Source organism: Kwoniella pini, chromosome 10 (assembly GCF_000512605.2).
Source record: "Kwoniella pini CBS 10737 chromosome 10, complete sequence".
Lineage (NCBI taxonomy): Eukaryota > Fungi > Basidiomycota > Tremellomycetes > Tremellales > Cryptococcaceae > Kwoniella > Kwoniella pini.
In genome coordinates this window covers 144296-163269 of record NC_091725.1, presented here as the reverse complement: position 1 = coordinate 163269, position 18974 = coordinate 144296, and the positions used below count along the sequence as shown (strand labels likewise).

Genomic DNA, 18974 nt, shown 5'->3' with positions numbered 1-18974 from the left:
ACGTGTATCTGTTGTAGGATATCCACGTGTGATCAAGGGAAAAACCATGATTTGGGTCAAATGGGATTGGGGACGATAGCCGCTCGGTCGCCGATGATCAGGCCCCGCATAATTTAAGTTTAAAGGAGGGTGATTCATAGGTACACCGAATTCATACGGGTATCGTCCTATTACCCTGTCATTTGATATATTTGATATCTATAAATGACCACAATTACATATCCCCCCTCGTCCAGTATTCTCCTTTATTCTCACAGATAGCAGGCATATCAACAAGACGCTTGACAAGCGTAATTCACAGACTCGAAAACAATATCAGTAACACTTTCATCTTCAAATAAATTGTGGATCATCCTTTTTGCCATTCCGATCGATCGCATCTTAGACTAAATCTTCACTCCTTCACTTTCACTGAAGATGTCAGTCAAAGAGTTCTTAGGTGGTCTGCCTCTATTACCTTCTCCGGCTGAATCGTCCCCCAAGATCGGGTATGCAATTTACGCTCTCGAAGCCATCTCAATTGTGTTGTTTGCGGTTTACTTGTATATGTGGCCATATAAGGAATATACCTTGTCTTATAGAAATTTACGCGGTGAGTGTCTAATTCGATACGTTAACGCTCATCTCAATATTTCATATTCACTGAAATAAACTTAAACATAGGTCCAAAAGTTGAACATTGGTTCTGGGGAAATGTTAGAACTTTCATAAAATCTGAACCTATGGTACCTCATGGAAATTGGATAAAAGAATTTGGACCTACATTTAGATATAGAGTAATTGCAGGAATGCCAAGATTTTTCACAGCAGATCCATTAGCAATTTCATATATATTAAATCATAGTGAAACTTTTCCAAAACCTCCACAAACTAGAAAAGCAATGTCAGATATGTTAGGTAATGGAGTTTTAGTTGCAGAAGGAAATGATCATAAAAGACAACGTAAATTATTAAATCCTTCTTTTAGTTCATTAGCAATAAAAGGAATGTTACCAATTTTTTATGAAAAATCATTTGAATTAAAAGAAAAATTCATTTCTTTAATTGAAAATAATGAAGAAAATGAAATTGAATGTTCACCTACACCACCAATTGAAATTGATATTATAAAAGGAAGTAAAAAAATTGATATAATGAGTTGGCTAGGTAAAACTACATTAGATATTATTGGTTTAGCAGGATTTAGTTATAATTTTAATGCAATTCAAGATCCAAATAATGAACTTGCAGAAGCTTATAGAAAGATGTTTAGTGCAGGAATGGAAGTTACAGTTGGTGCAATTCTACAAGCTATCTTCCCTATCTTTCAATTGATCGTAAGTTGCATTCAAATAGCCAATCCAGTGTATTGCTTAATGAACCCTTTGCTGATTAAAAACTCTTATGTTAGCCTACCGAGCGAATGAGAACAGTCAGGGCAAGTACTAAGAAAACTCAAGAAATCGGACAGGTAAGCTATCAATGTACTGATTCGTGAAACTGACAAGGGGTAGGACTAATATTGCGATTGTCACTTTTAGAAACTAATTGACGAAAAGAAGAGGGTCATCGCAGCTGCTCATCAAGATGGATTTCAGAAACAAGCGGATATTGGAAATGATCTTTTGTCTCATCTGAGTAAGTGATTCTTTTTAAGTTCAACAAGAATGGAGATTTGTTGAGATTATGCTGTTAGCTAATCTCGGTTTTCAGTCAAAGCCAATATGGCGAGTGATTTACGACCAGATCAAAAATTATCAGATGCAGAAGTTCTAGCTCAAATCACAACTTTCGTAAGCAGTATCTTCCTCGGATTAGTAAGGTATCAAGCTGACTTAAGCTTTTCACGTTGTCATAGATGTTAGCAGGTAATGAAACTTCTTCTACTGCTTTGACTTGGATTTTGTATTCCCTTTCTCAACATCCCGAAGCGCAAAAGAGGTTAAGAGAAGAAGCGATGGAAGTCTCGGATGAACGACCAAGCTTGTAAGTTGACATTTTGGCTAATCATGATATAAATAGCTGCATGGATCATCTGACAATAATCACTTTTTTAGGGAAACACTTAATAGTCTACCATATATGGAAGCTGTAATTAAAGAAGTACTACGATTATGCGCTCCTGCTCCAGCTACTATGAGACAAGCAATGGAAAATACAGTTATACCTTTAAGTACACCTGTAAAAGGTAGAGATGGAAAAATGATTGAAAGTGTTAATTTACCAAAAGGAGCAATGATGATGATTCGTAAGTGATTTTCTTTTATTATTGATTACACTTTTCAATGAAAGTCTGATTTTCGCTTTGTTATATTAGCTATTTTAAATGTCAATAAACTTGAACAAGTTTGGGGTCCAGATGCCGATCAATTTAATCCTGATAGATTCTTAAAATCTGATTCTTCTTCAAATGATATTTCAGTAGGAGGTGTTTGGGGAAATCTTTTAACTTTTTTAGGAGGTACAAGAAATTGTATCGGATACAAATTCGCTTTAGCTGAAATTAAAGTTATTTTATTTGTACTTATAAGATCATTTGAATTTCAAGAATTACCTTCAAAACCTATTATAGAAAGAAAAGCATCGTAAGTACTCATGACTGTCGTTCAAATTGCTTTTGAGAATTTTTCAGCTGATGTTACGATAATCCCTCATAGGGTGGTAATGAGATCTAGAGTTGTAGGTGAAGAGAAAGCGGGATTACAAATGCCTTTATTAGTTAGACCATTGTCTACTTAGGAATTTTATCTTGTTATCAATCTACAGTAGTTTTCTTATATCTAATTTATCTTTCTATAATTCACCACTTGTTTTTTTTTTCTTTACTTACAAAATTGATTTCGATAGGAGTTTGATGCATGTATAATATACTAATCAATCTATGTATGGTATATATCCTCTATCTATAGAATATTCCGCTTTCTCGTAAAATATAGGGTAAATCAACCGGATCGCCGTAAACTTTATACTTTATTTATATCCCTGGCATGTTAAGCTGGTTCTAGAGAAAGAGGTGTTTCAGATTGCGGTAGTTGTTGATGGCCATGCTGTGGGTCATATGGATAGATGATCTTCATCACTTATTTCTGATAGTTATAGTGTTGTTAGTAGTTGATGAATTACGACGTATGATCTAGCAGGAGAAGTCCAGCTGCGTAAGGAAAGTAATTTTCTACTTGAAATAGAATAAACTTTCAAAACTCGTAAACAACGTAAAAACCAATCAAGGGTTTTTCGCTTATTATTATAGTATTTCTTGTTATCGTGACGCGCAGTTTAATAGTGGATTACCTTTAAACTAAACATATCTAGTTATTCCGATTGGAATCACCTTGGTTTAAACTAGTAGAGTACATTTATTTACATTATGATATTATTATGCAAATCGTAAATCTACATAAAAATAGACGTTGATACGGAGAAAAAAGTAGAAAGGAAACCTTTTAAATTGATTATCAAGTTAATTAAGGTGAAAATCAAGAAAGGATTTTTGATATTTGCTTTTTGCCTCCAAATTAATATCTTTAAAAAGCAATATCGATTTAATAACTTCATTCATCTTTCAATTCGCTTACATTACAAGCCAGTCGATAATTCAATCTCATCAACATCAACATCATCATCATCATAATAATCAGAAAAACCCCCCTGAAGGATTAAAAGACGTTTCAATACCACGCGACAATATTATTCAAGTATCTTGTCTTACTGTCTTGGTACTGTATTGAAGGTAACCAATAACTTAAGGACTTAGGAAACAGGGTATATAGTATTACATTGAATTGAGATCAAGGGTTCTCCTCCTTCTTGTAATTCGATTTTTTTTCCTACTTGGTAACCAATATCAAACCAAGATACCAATCTTTTTTAATTAGTATAAGAGGCATTCTTTCTAGGATAATCATTCTGCTTCTCTTTTCTCCCTTTTAAAACTTACCTTGCTTCACATCGATCTCTTATGCCAATATGCCTGATACTTCTATTCCACTCACCACCTCGACTAGCTTTGAAGATGTTAAATCAACAGAAAAGAAAGGATTAATGTTACCACCTCCTATACCTAGTAAAGAAGTCAAAGGTGATGGAATCGTTGGTGGTAATGGCATACCTGGACCACCGTGAGTCAAATGTTGTTCACGTATATCATACTCCTACTCCTGCTTCATATACCCTTTCACTTTGTAATGAAAATCGGAATATAATATTATCAATTTGAAAGCTAATATATCGATTGAATTCTCAGACCCCGAATGACCCGTTTACCATCTTTGAAACAACTTTCAGATCATTTACATTATACACCTTCATCCACATCTACATCTCAATTTCCAAATCCACTTAATACTCCAGGACAATCCCCATCTTCAATACCAGCTACTCCACCTTCTTTACGTATTGCAACTAATTCATTACAACAACAAATAACTCCTGGTGGTGGAAATATTCAATCACCTTTAATTGCTCCTTCACCTAGTAGTAGATTAAGATTACCTGTTAGTGCAATGATGAGATCATTATCTTCTGGATCAAATGGTGGAAATAGTACACCATTAGAAACTTTAAATTCACCAAATTGGTCATCTAGAGGAGAATTAAATAATAACGTTGATTTATTTGGTAATTCTTCAAATCAAAATTCACCAATATCTTTAGTAACACCACAAACTTCTATTTTACCGAAATCAGAATTAGGTTCAATACCAGGAAGAGAAAGTGCACCAATGATGTCAAGATCATCAAGTACAAATTCTTATATTCAAGGTTATTCAAATGTACCTTCTCTTGATCAAATAAGAAGAAGAATATCAGTTTCTCATGGTAGTAATAAATCTACTGAATCCATTTTACCTTCATATGAAGTATCTAAAATTTCTCAAATTCCTGATTCAAATGCATCTGCATCCTCAACTGCAAATGCGACTACAATCTTAGATTCAGTTCCTGTAAATGTTTCCAACAAAGAAAGTCAAATTGAAAGTCCACCTCAAAGTTCTTCTTTGACTGATTCCTCCTCATCGTCAGCCGAAAGTGAATTAATGAATGGAAAGAAAAAGAAAGAACATCAGCTTAGACATGCTTGGTAAGTTCTCATTCCATTTTCAGAGTTCACCTTTGAAACTGAGAGGATAATACGCTGTGCTCATTAAAATATGCCTATTTTAGGACTCTATTTTTCGATTCAAAGACATATAAACCTGATCCAACTAGCTTGCCGCAAAAAGAAGGTGGAAAAGCTTTGACAGAATATGAGATGACTTTATTGACTATCGGTAAATTTGACACGGTAAGTGAGAGATCTAATGCTCTAGACGAGTCAGAACCGCTTCAATGAGATAAAAGCTGATTTCTTAAATTCCATTCACAGGTTGAAGGTTTCGCAAGACATTTGAATAATATTAGATTACCTAGTTTATTAAATAAAAATTCAAATTACCATATGTTCAAAAACGGTATAAGACCTGTAAGTGAATTTCCTATTTGTTCTCACCAATTCGAGAGAATTATAGGATTTTGACTAAGATATGAATCTTTCAGATGTGGGAAGATCCTGCAAATGCAAATGGTGGTAAATGGGTAATATTATTCAAAAATTCATCAATTACAATGGATTTAGCATGGGCAAATTTAACTATGGCTTTAGTTGGAGAAGTTTTAGATGAAGAAGATGAAGTTTGTGGAATTGTTGCTTCAAATAGACCAAAAATTGATAGAATTCAAATTTGGACAAGAACAAAACAAGATTATGAAAAATTAAATAAATTAGGTAGAAAAATTTTAGAAATTATGGGATTAGAAGGAAAAGATAGAGAATGTATGAGTATGGAATATCAAGTGAGTTGTTTTTTTTCAAAAAAAACATATCATACATGAAAACAAAAAAATGTCAATTTAATTGATGATTTCTTTTTTGTGTATTTAGTATAATTCAAATAATTCTCATCCACCTTCTGGATTATTTTTACATATACCATTCCCTATTAATTCATCTAATAAAATATTAAATTCAATTTCAACTTCAAATAAATTAAATACAATTAATCAATCACAAATTGGAATTGGATTAGGTATTTCTTCTTCAAATCGTTTAAATAATTCAATTAAATCACCTACAAGTACTAATTTCTCAACAACAACAACGACAACAACAATGTCAAATAGTAATGGTATGCTTGAACCTAATTCTAATTCTAATTCTAATTCTAATTCTAATTCTAATTCTAATTCATTATCTCAAAGACGTTTAAGTGGTAATGGAATAACAAGTATTAGTGGTTCAAATGCTTTTACAGGTCCAATGGGTGGAATTTCTATGGGTAGATTAAATTCTTCTTCTTCTTCTTCTTCTAATTTAGGTGTAGGAGGTGGAGGAGGAATTTCAAGAATTTCAAGTCCTTCTTTAAATCTTAGTACTAATCCAACTTCAAGAGCATTAAAAGGATAATAAAGAGTAAAACAAATAAATTGATCTTGATGATCTTTTTTTTTCCTTCGTTCATATTCATTGCATTTATCTTTAGCATTATTATTTGTATTTTGTCTTGTTTCAATTAAACGGATTAAATGTATTTTCATAAAATACCCTCCATGCATATATATATATATATATATATATATATCTCATTGACAAATTGACAAGATGAATAACAATTTAATAATTTACTATTTCGTAAAGTCAGCTAAATTGAATGTTGGAAATGATATATTGTAAATATGACATTCAATATTTGCAAATCAGACAAATAACTTTGATACATATTTCCATAACCCGATCAAAACGACATAAAAGGTATAAAAAATTATCAGAACAAAAACTTCAATTACTTGATAAATTAGGCATTCAATATAAACGAAATATTGTATTCAAAAAATTCATGATCTACCTGAGATTAACTTCGAAAACATATACTGTTCAAACGAGAACAAGAAGAACAAAAATGATCTATATGGACAAAAATAACCACCAAATAACAAACATCAGACAAAAAGAGAAATTCAAAAAATCGTTCAATTGACAAAACCCCTCCTCCTATCACATTGAATTCGTGGTGAAAATGTACAACCATTCTAAGATTGATTCAAAGATATCTTCCTTATCTTTTTGCACAATTCGTTTCGTCGTGTATTTTCGTTAATCATATTATCTTTCATGCGTTCAATTTCTTTGTCTCCCGTTTCTCAAGATCAAACAAGCTGATTCAACTATCTTACATGGTCTCAGGGGAAGCACCGTGAGAGCTGTGAATAGATCGACTAATTGAATGATGAGAAGGGGAAGGTGATCCCATAGGTTGATTGATCATCTTCACTTCGTCATAAGTCGAGCTGACTTGAGTACCATCATTGGATTGAGTCTCAATTCCATTACCATTGGTAAGACTGTTTCTTCCCCATGAAGATTGATCTTGATCTCGATGTTGTTCGGGTGATGCTGAATCTTGAGAATAACCTTGCATATAACCATTACCTTCTTGATGTTGCTGAGGAGGAGTAGCATAAGGACCCCAAACAGGTACATATATTGGTTGTTGAGGTTGAGGATGTCCATGTGCAGGTTGAATGGGAACGTAATGGTATCCAGGAGGTAAATGACCATTTGAAGGTGGTGGAGCTGGTGCACTATATCCGTTTGATAACATTCCAGATGAATTATATTGGGAGTAAGGAATCATTGGTCTAGAACTACCGTCATATGCTGGACCCGAAGAGGGTCCTTCACCCGATGAATTGGAATCAGGGTAAATACCATTATATAAAGCTCGGGATTTCTTATCTTCTGAGGTACCGATTATTAGATGCTTTGATCGAGCGGTAGCTTTAGCTTTACCTCCTATTTTAGGTGTCTTGTTCGAAGGGGGAGTTGAAGAAGGTGGATGGTAACCGCCACCAGCGAACCACGTTTCGCATCCTGCTCGAATGGCCCATTTTCGTGCACCGCCAGATTGGTCGCCGAAAGGTCGAGGAAGTTTGACGAACGCCTTGCACATTGACGTTTGATGTCTTACACCATTGTAAATCTTGGTAGGGTTCTGTCGGTAGTCTATTCGCAGAGGAAAGAGACAATTCTCGTCAGCTCGGTCATCGGATCATCTGTGCGGCGAGCGAAGGGTACAAACAGGGCGATATCATGATGAACATGACTCGAGATGGTGTATATGGTGGGAGAAGTAGAGTGGCGAATGTAAAGTCACTCACAAGGATACCTTTTCTTGATAGAATCCGAAATCTCGGAAACGTATAGCTGATGAGGGGGAGGAGCTAGTAGTAGAGCTTCACCAATGAGTGCGGCATATGACATAGGTGGTCTTGGTGCAGGTAGTTCACCAGGAGCTAAGATTGGCTCATCCTGTTTCTGAGGGATAGCCATGTGGTGCATACCCCAATGATAAGGCGATTGTTGTTGTGGTTGATAAGTGGTCGACATTGATTGTTGCCAGGACGATGGTGTCAAGGAAGGATAACCGTCGTAAGGATATTGTGATTGTGAGTGTGTCTCTTGAGGATGAGTAGTGTGATTGTAATAAGATTGATGTTGATGTTGAGGATGAGGATATGGATGGGGATGAGTGGCAACATGAATATGAGACGTTGTATTTGTATTTGAAGTCGAAGTTGTAGAGTTAGAAGTCGATAGATAAGGCGTGTTAACCTCGTGTTGTTGTTGCTGATGATGATTAGTTGACTGTAGTTGTTGTTGTTGTTGTTGATGTACATGACCTTGAACAATAGAATCATTTTGAGTTTGATGTTGAGAAACGTTGTTATTGTTATCGGAAACAGCCGAAGATGCCGAAGCGGAGAAGTTTACAGCGGGCGCAATAGAAGGTATACCAGTGCTTCCTTGTCGCATTAGCCGATCATCAATTGGGTATGTAGTTGGTAAAGTAGATCCAGTAGTCATCACTCTTCTAGGCCATGAAGGTGAAGGTGTGTTTTGCATCGCATTGTGCGATAAGGAAGGGCGTAAAGCGGATTTTAGGTGGGGTTTGGGTACAGCTTGTGACATGAAAACATCTGATCCGGAGCCACATTCAGATACATTACCATTGGATCTACTAAGAAATGATCGGGGAAAGGGGCAAGGACAAGAAGAAGCATAGTCAGCCGATGTCACCTTTTTTCGCCATGAAGTACAAAATAATGATGGTGAATCTGATTGATTGCGTAACAATAATAAAAGACAAAAAGAAAAAAGATGTGACTCACTGCATTATTGATGAAGGCTCGTTGACGATGACTGTACCACTTAAGCCGTAAGATTGAGGAGAAGGTGTGTTTGGATAAGGTGGTTGCATTGGGGAAGTGTGCAAATTCCGCTCAAGTGATGGAGGTGGCGAAGTTGAAGTAATCCTTTGGTGATGTACAAAAGGTGAAGAAGAGGGTACAGTTGATTGACGTATATTTGCAAGGAGAGGTGAAGATGAAAGTTGTGTTAATTGAGGATCAATTTCAGAATTAATTTCAAGTGGTTGTATCAATGAGTTTGTTGATCTAGACATGGGTGTAGATGTGGGTGTCTGGATTTGTTGACTGTCACTGTTATATCTTATTGCGGAATAGTTTGTTTGACGTGTTTTGGGTGGATTAGGAGTAGAAAACATCGCGTCTGATCTGCTCCAATAGATGATGAGGTGATATAGATATACGAAACAACACAAACAGTGTATCAAAAAGGGGGAGGCGATGGTGCAAGTGGAAGATAGCAAGTTAGAGATTGGAGTAGATAGATTGAAATAATCACGTTTCAAAGTACCGCCGGTGTATATATGTGATGAATTTGTATGAAGGACTAGAGAGTTTGTGTATTGGAGTGAATGACCAAATCCAAAAGAGGTATATCGAAAGGGGAAATGAAGATGGGGTATTCTCTTCTTGGGTTTGCCTTATATCCCCAAATCAAGGAGGGCTTGAAGATAGGCTCTTTGTACCGTACGCTTCAAGCCGAATTCATCGATTAATTATTTATTGATCTAATCTAATTTTCTTATGGAATCGGATCACGATATCAATTTACTTTATGGTTAATTGAAGTAGAATGTCAGAGGAAAATATCTGATAAAGATAAACCGAGGAAACAGGGGGTTGGCGAAGTAATGTCTTTCTTGTTTTGATTTTTTAGACTATTTGGTGTAATCGGGAATTGACCGAAGCAAGGTACAGTAAGATAGGATAGGATTCGCAATTTGATGGGAAGAGTAAGGATAAGAATGTGTTGTTGTTGTATGTGCGATGAAGTAGATGTGTTGTGTGATAGGTTTATTGTTTACAATCTGTGTAAAACAAACGTTTGTGTTTAAAAGTGGTGAATGTAATTTATTGTGAGTAAAACAGGAAAAAGAGGAGAAAAGAGAAATATACTAGAAACCCTTATAAGTAAATGTTCTGTATGCACATACAGTATAGTGAGTTAGTCAATAACCAAAGGACTTTATCATGAGTTGTTAGTAAATACTCTAATAATTCTCGGTTAAAGAGGAAATGTGATCGTAAAACGTTGAATAGGTGTTGAAGTGTGTCGGTATAATCGGTTTACTTCCGACCTTACAAGCTTGTCCAATCATACGAACCAAATCGAGTCGGCTTGTTTTATTGCTTCCCAGAGTACCTAAGTACTCTGACTACCTCCCTAAGTGCATGCTTGACCAACGTGATTAGATGGTGATTGATAGTAAGTAAATCTGTGAGCTTTGACTATAGTCCGGTTATTGATCATTTGTTGATGTTTTTTTTGATGGTTTGGCGTAATTATTGATGTCATTATGAAACTTTGAGCCACAACTTATTTCCTTTTAATTTTCTTCTCCACTTTCGATTAGCTCCTTCCTGGGATAAGGGTAAAGAGGGGAGGGGGAAAAGCACAGTCAGAATATTCGGTAAAAAGGGCGAAATTGAAACCAGTTTACAAGGTCAATGCGTAAATCATCAATCAATCAATCATACTTAGTGGTCGGTCTGCGCCGAAGTTTGATTTCGGCGTTGCACCGACCGTAGGAGTAAAATCACGAATGAGGCACAAAGGGGGAAGTTGGCGTATCATCGTCAAAAGTAAAAATGTGGGAAATGACGTTCTTACACTCTTCACTCTTTGTTGAACAATTTACTTCCGATGCTAGAACGGAGCACATCGAAATCTGACCGGAACACGTCGTTTACTCGACCTGATTAGTGTATGAAGTGCGGCCTACAGTAAGTTCTACGTTTGTGGCGATGTAAAATAGCGATTTATCTCGGCTAAGGCTTAGTATGATTTATCATGCGCCATAACAGTTGTATGTGACGCCCAAAGGACCAGTGGGGAACCTTCAGAGTCTTTTTTTTTTGGTCATGTCTACCTTTCATTACTTTCAAAAAAGAATGATAAGACAATACAGTCATTTTGACGTATTCAGCAGTAGGAAATCGGAAACTATTCCAAAAGAATAATGATCGCCCTGATCGGGAAAGAAGTTGTAAAAGGCGTGATGGCTTATTTCTGGTCGATCGAATAGGGTCTAAAGTAACGCATTCTGATATATTACCGAGTAACTTGACCGGGCCGGGTCCGATATGCCGTTGCTTCAATATGAGTGTGGAAATACCAAGGTAATGGAATGAGGAGCAGGACATGTGACAAAATACACAGGAAATACGGGGGGCTAACGCAGTCAATTCGCAGCATGCGTCAACCTTTCTTAAGTATATCATAAGATTCCAAATCTTGGATTTGTTAATTGACTTTCATATAGGCTGAGGAGACTTTTGTCAAAGTAATATTACGAGTTTAGGGAGAAACACTTGTCATGATGTTCCACGATATAAAGAACAATCGTGTTTATAAATGGTAAGACCCCTTGATAAGCAGACTAAAAAAACTTTTATCCGATACTACACTACGGTAAAAATGAAATACTTTGTATAAAATACGACTCCTTCCGTGCGAATAACTAGATGATCAAAGCTCAGTTTCAGATTTTTTAATCTTGGAACTGTTCAGTAAAATGGTACCTTAAGGTACAATCAATTTAAACTTAAACGATTCGATTCCGATTCCGATTTCAATAAAATGTTTCAAGCTAATTTACAGGAATACTTTGTCTATATGAATGATTTAAAACGTACTTTTATTGTTTGTTCGTTTCGCAAATAATCGATCGCTTAGAATATACTGTACTAAAAATGTATTCGATTCTGGGAGATATGAGTTTATTGGGATGTTTGTAAAAGATGTAACATATGTGTAAAAATCATAACTTGGTAAGCCCACGGTATAATCTGATAAAAATTAACTTCTCTCAGTTTGATGTAGACGATCCTCATGATCCAGTTATCAAAGGGCAGCACATATTAATTCGTTCACATGTCATCTCCTAATCTAAACGTTCGGAAAAAAGTCGTCGCTCGCATTTACCCTGACTGACAATCAGAACAAGATCAACGGACAGATTGGATCCGATGCTATTTGGTTTTCATTTAAGTTCCTAATGTGGTGATTCAGTTGTTGACCATGAGATCGTACCCTTACATGTGATTCTCTTTTCATATTTTCGACGTATGCGACCAAACTGTGGTAATTAATGCTAGAATGTGAGGTCGCAAGTGCCCGCATGTATCCTCAATTTAGACGATGCATCATACATGACGTCTGCTGCACTACGAGACTCTGGTCCTTTTCGTACTCGGTTGATCTCCAGGATCATTTTCATCATCATCATCATCTAACGGATCTTGCCATACAGCATCATCAAGCTGTATACGTGGTTCAGGACTTAATCCAGGTGATCTAGATGGACTTGATACTCTTTTCCTTGTACGTATTGGTTCTTCTTCTTCTTCTTCTGGATCTACTTCATCAGGCCAATCCGGACTACCTATATCTTCAATGGTAATTTCCTCATTTCCTTCCATTCGAGCACTTCCAACAGCTTGTCGGTCTCTTTCTGCTACATTGACAATTCCTTCTCCATTCTTATCTTCTTTACGCAATCCACCAACTAAAAACGGTTTATTGAATGCATCTATTAATGAAGTGACTTTAGTTGCTCCTAGACCTTTTACATTTGAAAGTATTTTAGAAGGTTGTTTTGATATATTTGCGAAAGACTATTATCATATCAAAAAATCAGTAATTCATTCATATTCTCTTTCAATGCACATTCTTTGAAATAAATTTACCCCAAATTGTGCTGCTAAATTATCAGCATCAGTTTTATTAACTTTTCTACCACTTGTTAAAACATGTTGTAATTGATCATGATAAGTTTGTTGAATACGTTCTTTAAGACTATCTGCTGATTTATGTTCAAATGATTTAAAACAAACTAAATATTGTGCTATTTCTTCATTTGACCAAGCTACAAATACTGTATATTCATTTATTATTGCTATTTTATTAATTTCGCGTAAAGATTGTTGATGTTCAGCCTATATAATCATAATCCATCAATCCTACAACTGTCAAAAGTTTGTATAACCTTACTTACGACATCACATAAAACTAAGATGATCCTGAGATTATAGCTACCTTTCATTTTCTCAATTCTCGTATGTATATATTCAGGATGTAATCGATGATATTTCAAACTATGATATAAGGTACAATGCATCAATACCAATAAGTACGATAATAATGTTGAAACAAGATGAACTCACCTTAAGAATAGAACACCATTATGTGTTCCAACTTGATAATCAGCTACTATATCTCCAATTTCTACACCGACATTCCGTATTGAGCCTAATACAGGATTTCGTCTCTATAGGTGATCATTCAGCTTTCAATCAAATTCATGATTATTTCCCAGAATGAGGAGTACTGAACATCAATGAAGCTGTCATCTAACGCACCTGAACAGAACTGTATATTATACTATTCTTACTAGCTGCAGGTCTGTTAATTGGTCTACTACTACTGCTCGAAGGACCAGCTTGGGCATTCGCAGTATCTCTTGTGGGCGTTGAAGGTGAATTGGCAATGTTTGATGGACCCGGTAAGTCCGGAATAGGTGCTTGACCGCCTGAAGCGTTTCTCAATGAAGAAGTGGAAGGAGCATGAGTAGAAGGGGAATTTATATTTTGAGTTTTAAGTAATGAAGATGCTGATTGAAAGCCGATCGAAGGTGGGGGCTTTGATGAGATTTCATTGTGCTCCGACATCTTAGAGCGAGTGATTGACGAGGTGGTCGTGTCTTGTTCAAAACTGTGAAGGTATATGACTGATGGATGTGTAGCATTGAGCGTTCAATCCCAGTCAACTATGACGATCCTCCCCTCCACCTTATAATGATTACTTTCCCACGGTATCTTCAACTTAATTCCCATTGAGCCGAATGATCCTTTCCTACATAACGAATAGTCAAAACATCCATCCAAGGTTTTTATTCAGGAATATCGAAATTGCATAGAAAGAAACAAGATATTGTACAAAGCCAAAGCTACTAGAATATTAAAATCATAATATTAAAAATGGCCAAAACATATCTTCTTTCTAGAACACTTGATCCCATCTTAGGTATTTTCACAGGTTTATTAGCATTTCATTTAAATGAAACCAATCCAAGATCAGCACCTGCACCTGGACATACTTTAAGTGAATTAATAGCTTGGAAATGGAATGAAAATAAGGAAATGAGATATGCTAGAGATCAAGAAGATGATAATGAATGGGAAAGAGTAACTAGGGAATTTGGTGTAACCCAAGAGGATAAAAAGTAATTATAAAGTTGATAATTGAGTTAGTTGTTTTTCGTAATAGCTATAATGACTTTTTGACTGACTGATGATGCTAATTTACCTGTAAAGCTAGAACAAAAGGTTATGAAAGTGATCTCTCATTAAATACAATTATATGATACCTTTGTACCGGTAATCACTCCTCGTAATGCTCAACTTCATCAATTGCAACTGATGAATCATAAGAAATACCGTCAAATAAAAGCATAGACAAAAGATCAAGAATAGTCGGATAAGAATTGTTCGCAAAAGTTGTAAATTTAGCATAAGAACCTCATGATCAATGCATATTTGTATAATCCGCGAAATCGCTTTATTCTCTAATCCTTACACCATGTTGTATTTTTGGACCCCATCTAAAAGTATCCAGCGAAACAAGTAATGATATTTTTTATTATGATTGTCAGTAATAGAACGGGAGAAGAAAGTAAAAGAGAAGGAAAAAATCAGCATTGAATGAAGATCTTCGACAACATAAGCAAATGACTTACCCTCTAAACTTCTTTGGTGGTCTAGGAGGTCTAATAAATGAAGAAGGATTTGATCCTTGAGAATACCTTGAAAATGCCCAAAGCTATAAAATCAATATCAAATCAAATCAACATGTTTTCTGATAATTCATTTTCACTATTTATTTATACATACCAGATATCTATAACACATATTACATGAATCAGTTTATAACATTCTTTGAATTATTCCATTGAAAGAACTGAAAGATAGAATATTTTAACATACCTTCTTTCTTTATGGGATAAACCAACGTCATATAATTTAACACTTTTCATCCATAATTCATTTAATTTTTCCCATGATTCAGAATGAGCTTCTAATTTCGTATCTGCATTTCTACCTATCAAAGATAATAATGATTGAGGTGTAGGAGTTTCCGCTAAATAAAAAATAAATCAGCTTATCAAATTTATATTCCAAGATGTAGAGATAAATATAACGATAAAGATGTAGTGAAATACTAACCTGATGCTTGTAATGGAGCTTTTTGTAATATCCTTGTGGTAGATGATAATGATCTTTGTCCAGTTAATATCACAGGGAGTTTTGAGGAAGAAGCTCGAAGTGAAGGTAAAAACATCGCGGAGTAGCAATTCTTGATGTAACAGGGGAAAACAACTAGCAAATGATGATGCGCCGAGTGCGTAGAGTTATGAAAACCTTCAAGATGATATGAATGAGAAGTTCACGTTGAAGTAGTAGTAAAGTCCAACATATATTAACTTGACTATCAATCAAAATACCTATAATCCGACTTTTGCTTAATCTGCAATCTGAAAATAACATTACGTAAACGTTCGATATTTCGACATTTTCGTCTATTTGCCGGTATTGACATCTCTCCTATCTTCGACCTCCTGATTCATGCTTACACAGTACTCAAACGACATTCCTCAGTGACTTCAGCAAGCGAGATCAGGAAGATCTAGGGTCTCATCGCTCATCCGCAGAAGAATCAGATCCCGCGAAAACGGTTCGAAATCAAACCAAAAAAGGTCGAAATACCAAGATGGACGCGGCTACTTTGACCGGACTCGTGAAGGAGCTGAACGCTGCCAATGCAGATGGAAAGACTGATGTGAGTTGTTGAGCCTGTCACAATTTATGGAATCGATGCATTTCGATGATGCGCCATGACATATTGTAATTTTTCATTAACATTCTTTGTGTTCATCCGTAAAGGAAGTAGTGACTATACTGAAGAAGCTGAAAGTCGAAGTCGAACCGTCGGAGGATCTTTTGCGAGTGAGTATCACATCCTTTGTCAATTCCGCCGGGATAGGTTTTAAATAATAGAGAGAAGTTGAGCGTAGGCTAATTGAGGTATTGTAGTCCTCCAAAGCAGGTGTAGCTATAGGTAAACTCCGATCATCTACAACATCATCAATATCAAGTTTAGCAAAGGAAATAGTCAAGTCATGGAGGGATGTAATTGAAGAGAATAAGAAGAAACGTAAGCGGGATGATGGAGATAATGGAAATGGGAAAAAGGAAGAAGGTGCTACGAAGCGTGTAAAAGCTGAGAGTGAGTCCAATATCTGCAGTTTCCTTACAGGATAATTTGGATTTACGAAAATGTAAGAAGAAAAGCTAGCTAATCATGCTTGCAATATCTTGTAGGTACTTCTTCAGCTCCTTCACCTGCTGCCCCTTCACCTGTTGCTTCAGGTTCAGCAAATACACCTGAAATAAAGAACGAATCTACTTTAAAAAAATCACCTTCTCCACAATCACCTCAACAACGTCAACCACTATCTACAATAGATTCTACACGTACAACACCGCGAACAGCTAAAACGGATGGAGTTGATAAAAGTCTCAGAGCAGATAATTCTGATGGAGCTCATGATCCCGTTAGAGATAAGTGTGTGGTGATGATCTATGATGCATTAGCTGGGGATAGTACGGCTCGTAAGTCTCTGCATCAGCTAAAAGTCCCATTATAATGGTAGGAGCAAAGCTGACGATGAGTGAGATGACGTTCAGAGAACAAGATCTTGACTGAGCGTGCTGTTGGAATCGAGAAACACGCACATAAAGCTACAAATTATTCAACTGGTAACGATTATAGAGCAAGTGGGTCTTTCAATTACTTATACAATGTTCCGTTACTCATGGTTCAAGCTGACTCTGTGATCTGGCTATAGAGATGCGATCTTTATTCCTCAATTTGAAAGATAAAGGTAACCCAGCTCTTAGAAACGAGATTGTGTTGGGTTATATAAGTACAGAGAATGTAGCAAATATGTCTAAAGATGTAGGTTCTTTTGATCTAATTCACAATCCAGAAAGACATGAACAAAATAGCTGATAATTTGTCGGGGGATCGTTTAGGAAATGGCATCAGAATCAGTCCGAGCATTAAAAGAAAAATTAGCTACTGAGAATTTATTTAAAGCTAAAGCCGTAGGAGAAACTCAAGCTGAAACGGACGCTTTCAAGTGCGGTAGATGTCAACAGAGAAAATGTACTTATTATCAAATGCAGACTAGATCAGCAGATGAACCTATGACCGTAAGTACAAATTTGATACAATTCGACAGAAATTTTGGCTGATGATGCACGATATGGGTTGATTTAGACTTTCGTAACGTACGTATAACACTTCTGATTCGTTTCATTCAATTATCATATCTATTACGATATTCGAGCTGACCTAAAATGCGATTTTACTTTTGGTATACACAGATGTACAGTAAGTATAGCTCATCACTATCAAAATATTGGCTAGAGCTGATCAAACTACCTCCATTTGCAGAATTGTGGAAATAGATGGAAATTCAGTTAAATGGTATAAATCAGATTGACTGAAATTAATTCATGTACCGTCGAGGCAAGAATGTAGAAGTCGAGGATGTTGTTGTAGATTTTGTCTTCTGTCGTAGAGCCGAGAATGAGAGATTAAGTGATCTCTTCATGCAGATTCAGCAGATTACTTGGAATATACATATATCGTTTGTGATGTTCCAAGTGACTATCCTCTACCGGCTCCATTGTCAATCGGATCATAGTAAAAATGGGCCAACATAGTAAAGATGTTGGCCCATTTTTACCTTTACGGCCGCGTAGCTAAATCTAAAGTCAAAAATTACTGAATTTTACAATTGTTCTCGGTAACGAGGGCGCGCGATCAATCCCTTGTCCATCAATTAATTTTTGTTTTTGTAGATTGCGATGGATTGCACAAAAAGCATAGGCTCAAGTGGCAAAGGCGATGCAGGCGAGAGGTACCAAATTAAGCTAATTTATTTCGACTCATGTGGGGAAAAGAAAGAGTGCCTGAATATCAAGTTTCAAGTTGAATAATAAAACGCGAGACTGTTCATCATTGATTTTGCTTTTTGTTCTTTCTTACACTTATTATCTCTTTCCCCCTTTTTTATATTACTTGTAATTTACACAACTGTTCTTGGATGATTCTTGTGAACATATTCCGGAAATACTGACAATAAACAAAACGAAACAAAACAATAATACGAATAGCAACACGCTGACGAACTCGATGAAACTTAAAGATGATACAAATACAAAAAGATTGTCATATTTTCAATGACTTGCTTTTTGTTCCCCCTTGAACAGGTCAATATGGGATGAGATCAATAACGATTGGTATGAGTTTGGTGAGAAACGGGACATTACTGATTCAGGATGGTGTGAATGAGATGTACCTAAATCCTCAACATGCTATCTCCATTCTTACTCTTCATTTTAACCTTTCAATTTTTGAATACAGCTAAATTCTCTCGACAATACTTATAAATCCTTTACTCACTGGC

General features: G+C 35.9%; 7 protein-coding genes across 7 annotated transcripts; 4 read left to right on the top strand and 3 right to left on the bottom strand.

Annotated features, from left to right (window-relative positions):
* Window positions 1-417: 417 nt before the first annotated feature.
* On the top strand, window positions 418-2718 carry I206_106854 (uncharacterized protein; the record flags this gene model as incomplete). The annotated part of the gene is made up of 9 exons (XM_019157320.1): window positions 418-592; window positions 664-1316; window positions 1391-1450; window positions 1521-1617; window positions 1693-1772; window positions 1838-1965; window positions 2037-2227; window positions 2297-2564; window positions 2637-2718. 9 exons carry the CDS (start codon window positions 418-420, stop codon window positions 2716-2718), a joined length of 1734 nt encoding a protein of 577 aa, XP_019010038.1.
* Window positions 2719-3945: 1227 nt separating this feature from the next.
* On the top strand, window positions 3946-6421 carry I206_106853 (uncharacterized protein; the record flags this gene model as incomplete). Its single annotated transcript, XM_019157321.1, has 6 exons — window positions 3946-4097; window positions 4223-5059; window positions 5143-5263; window positions 5345-5440; window positions 5515-5811; window positions 5900-6421. The coding sequence occupies 6 exons, from the start codon at window positions 3946-3948 to the stop codon at window positions 6419-6421; spliced, it is 2025 nt and encodes a 674-aa protein (XP_019010039.1).
* A 763-nt stretch (window positions 6422-7184) lies between these two features.
* On the bottom strand, window positions 7185-9578 carry I206_106852 (uncharacterized protein; the record flags this gene model as incomplete). The annotated part of the gene is made up of 3 exons (XM_019157322.2): window positions 7185-8017; window positions 8173-9029; window positions 9184-9578. 3 exons carry the CDS (start codon window positions 9576-9578, stop codon window positions 7185-7187), a joined length of 2085 nt encoding a protein of 694 aa, XP_019010040.2.
* A 3028-nt stretch (window positions 9579-12606) lies between these two features.
* I206_106851 (uncharacterized protein) lies at window positions 12607-14109 on the bottom strand (the record flags this gene model as incomplete). The annotated part of the gene is made up of 5 exons (XM_019157323.1): window positions 12607-13056; window positions 13129-13377; window positions 13437-13536; window positions 13606-13709; window positions 13801-14109. 5 exons carry the CDS (start codon window positions 14107-14109, stop codon window positions 12607-12609), a joined length of 1212 nt encoding a protein of 403 aa, XP_019010041.1.
* Window positions 14110-14418: 309 nt separating this feature from the next.
* On the top strand, window positions 14419-14667 carry I206_106850 (uncharacterized protein; the record flags this gene model as incomplete). The annotated part of the gene is made up of 1 exon (XM_019157324.1): window positions 14419-14667. The coding sequence occupies one exon, from the start codon at window positions 14419-14421 to the stop codon at window positions 14665-14667; it is 249 nt and encodes an 82-aa protein (XP_019010042.1).
* A 331-nt stretch (window positions 14668-14998) lies between these two features.
* I206_106849 (mitochondrial 37S ribosomal protein mS41) lies at window positions 14999-15778 on the bottom strand (the record flags this gene model as incomplete). The annotated part of the gene is made up of 5 exons (XM_019157325.2): window positions 14999-15041; window positions 15177-15259; window positions 15331-15337; window positions 15424-15577; window positions 15664-15778. 5 exons carry the CDS (start codon window positions 15776-15778, stop codon window positions 14999-15001), a joined length of 402 nt encoding a protein of 133 aa, XP_019010043.2.
* A 429-nt stretch (window positions 15779-16207) lies between these two features.
* Window positions 16208-17986, top strand: I206_106848 (transcription elongation factor S-II; the record flags this gene model as incomplete). The annotated part of the gene is made up of 10 exons (XM_019157326.1): window positions 16208-16276; window positions 16381-16443; window positions 16531-16723; window positions 16819-17109; window positions 17185-17274; window positions 17346-17455; window positions 17533-17712; window positions 17780-17790; window positions 17887-17893; window positions 17957-17986. 10 exons carry the CDS (start codon window positions 16208-16210, stop codon window positions 17984-17986), a joined length of 1044 nt encoding a protein of 347 aa, XP_019010044.1.
* Window positions 17987-18974: the final 988 nt, after the last annotated feature.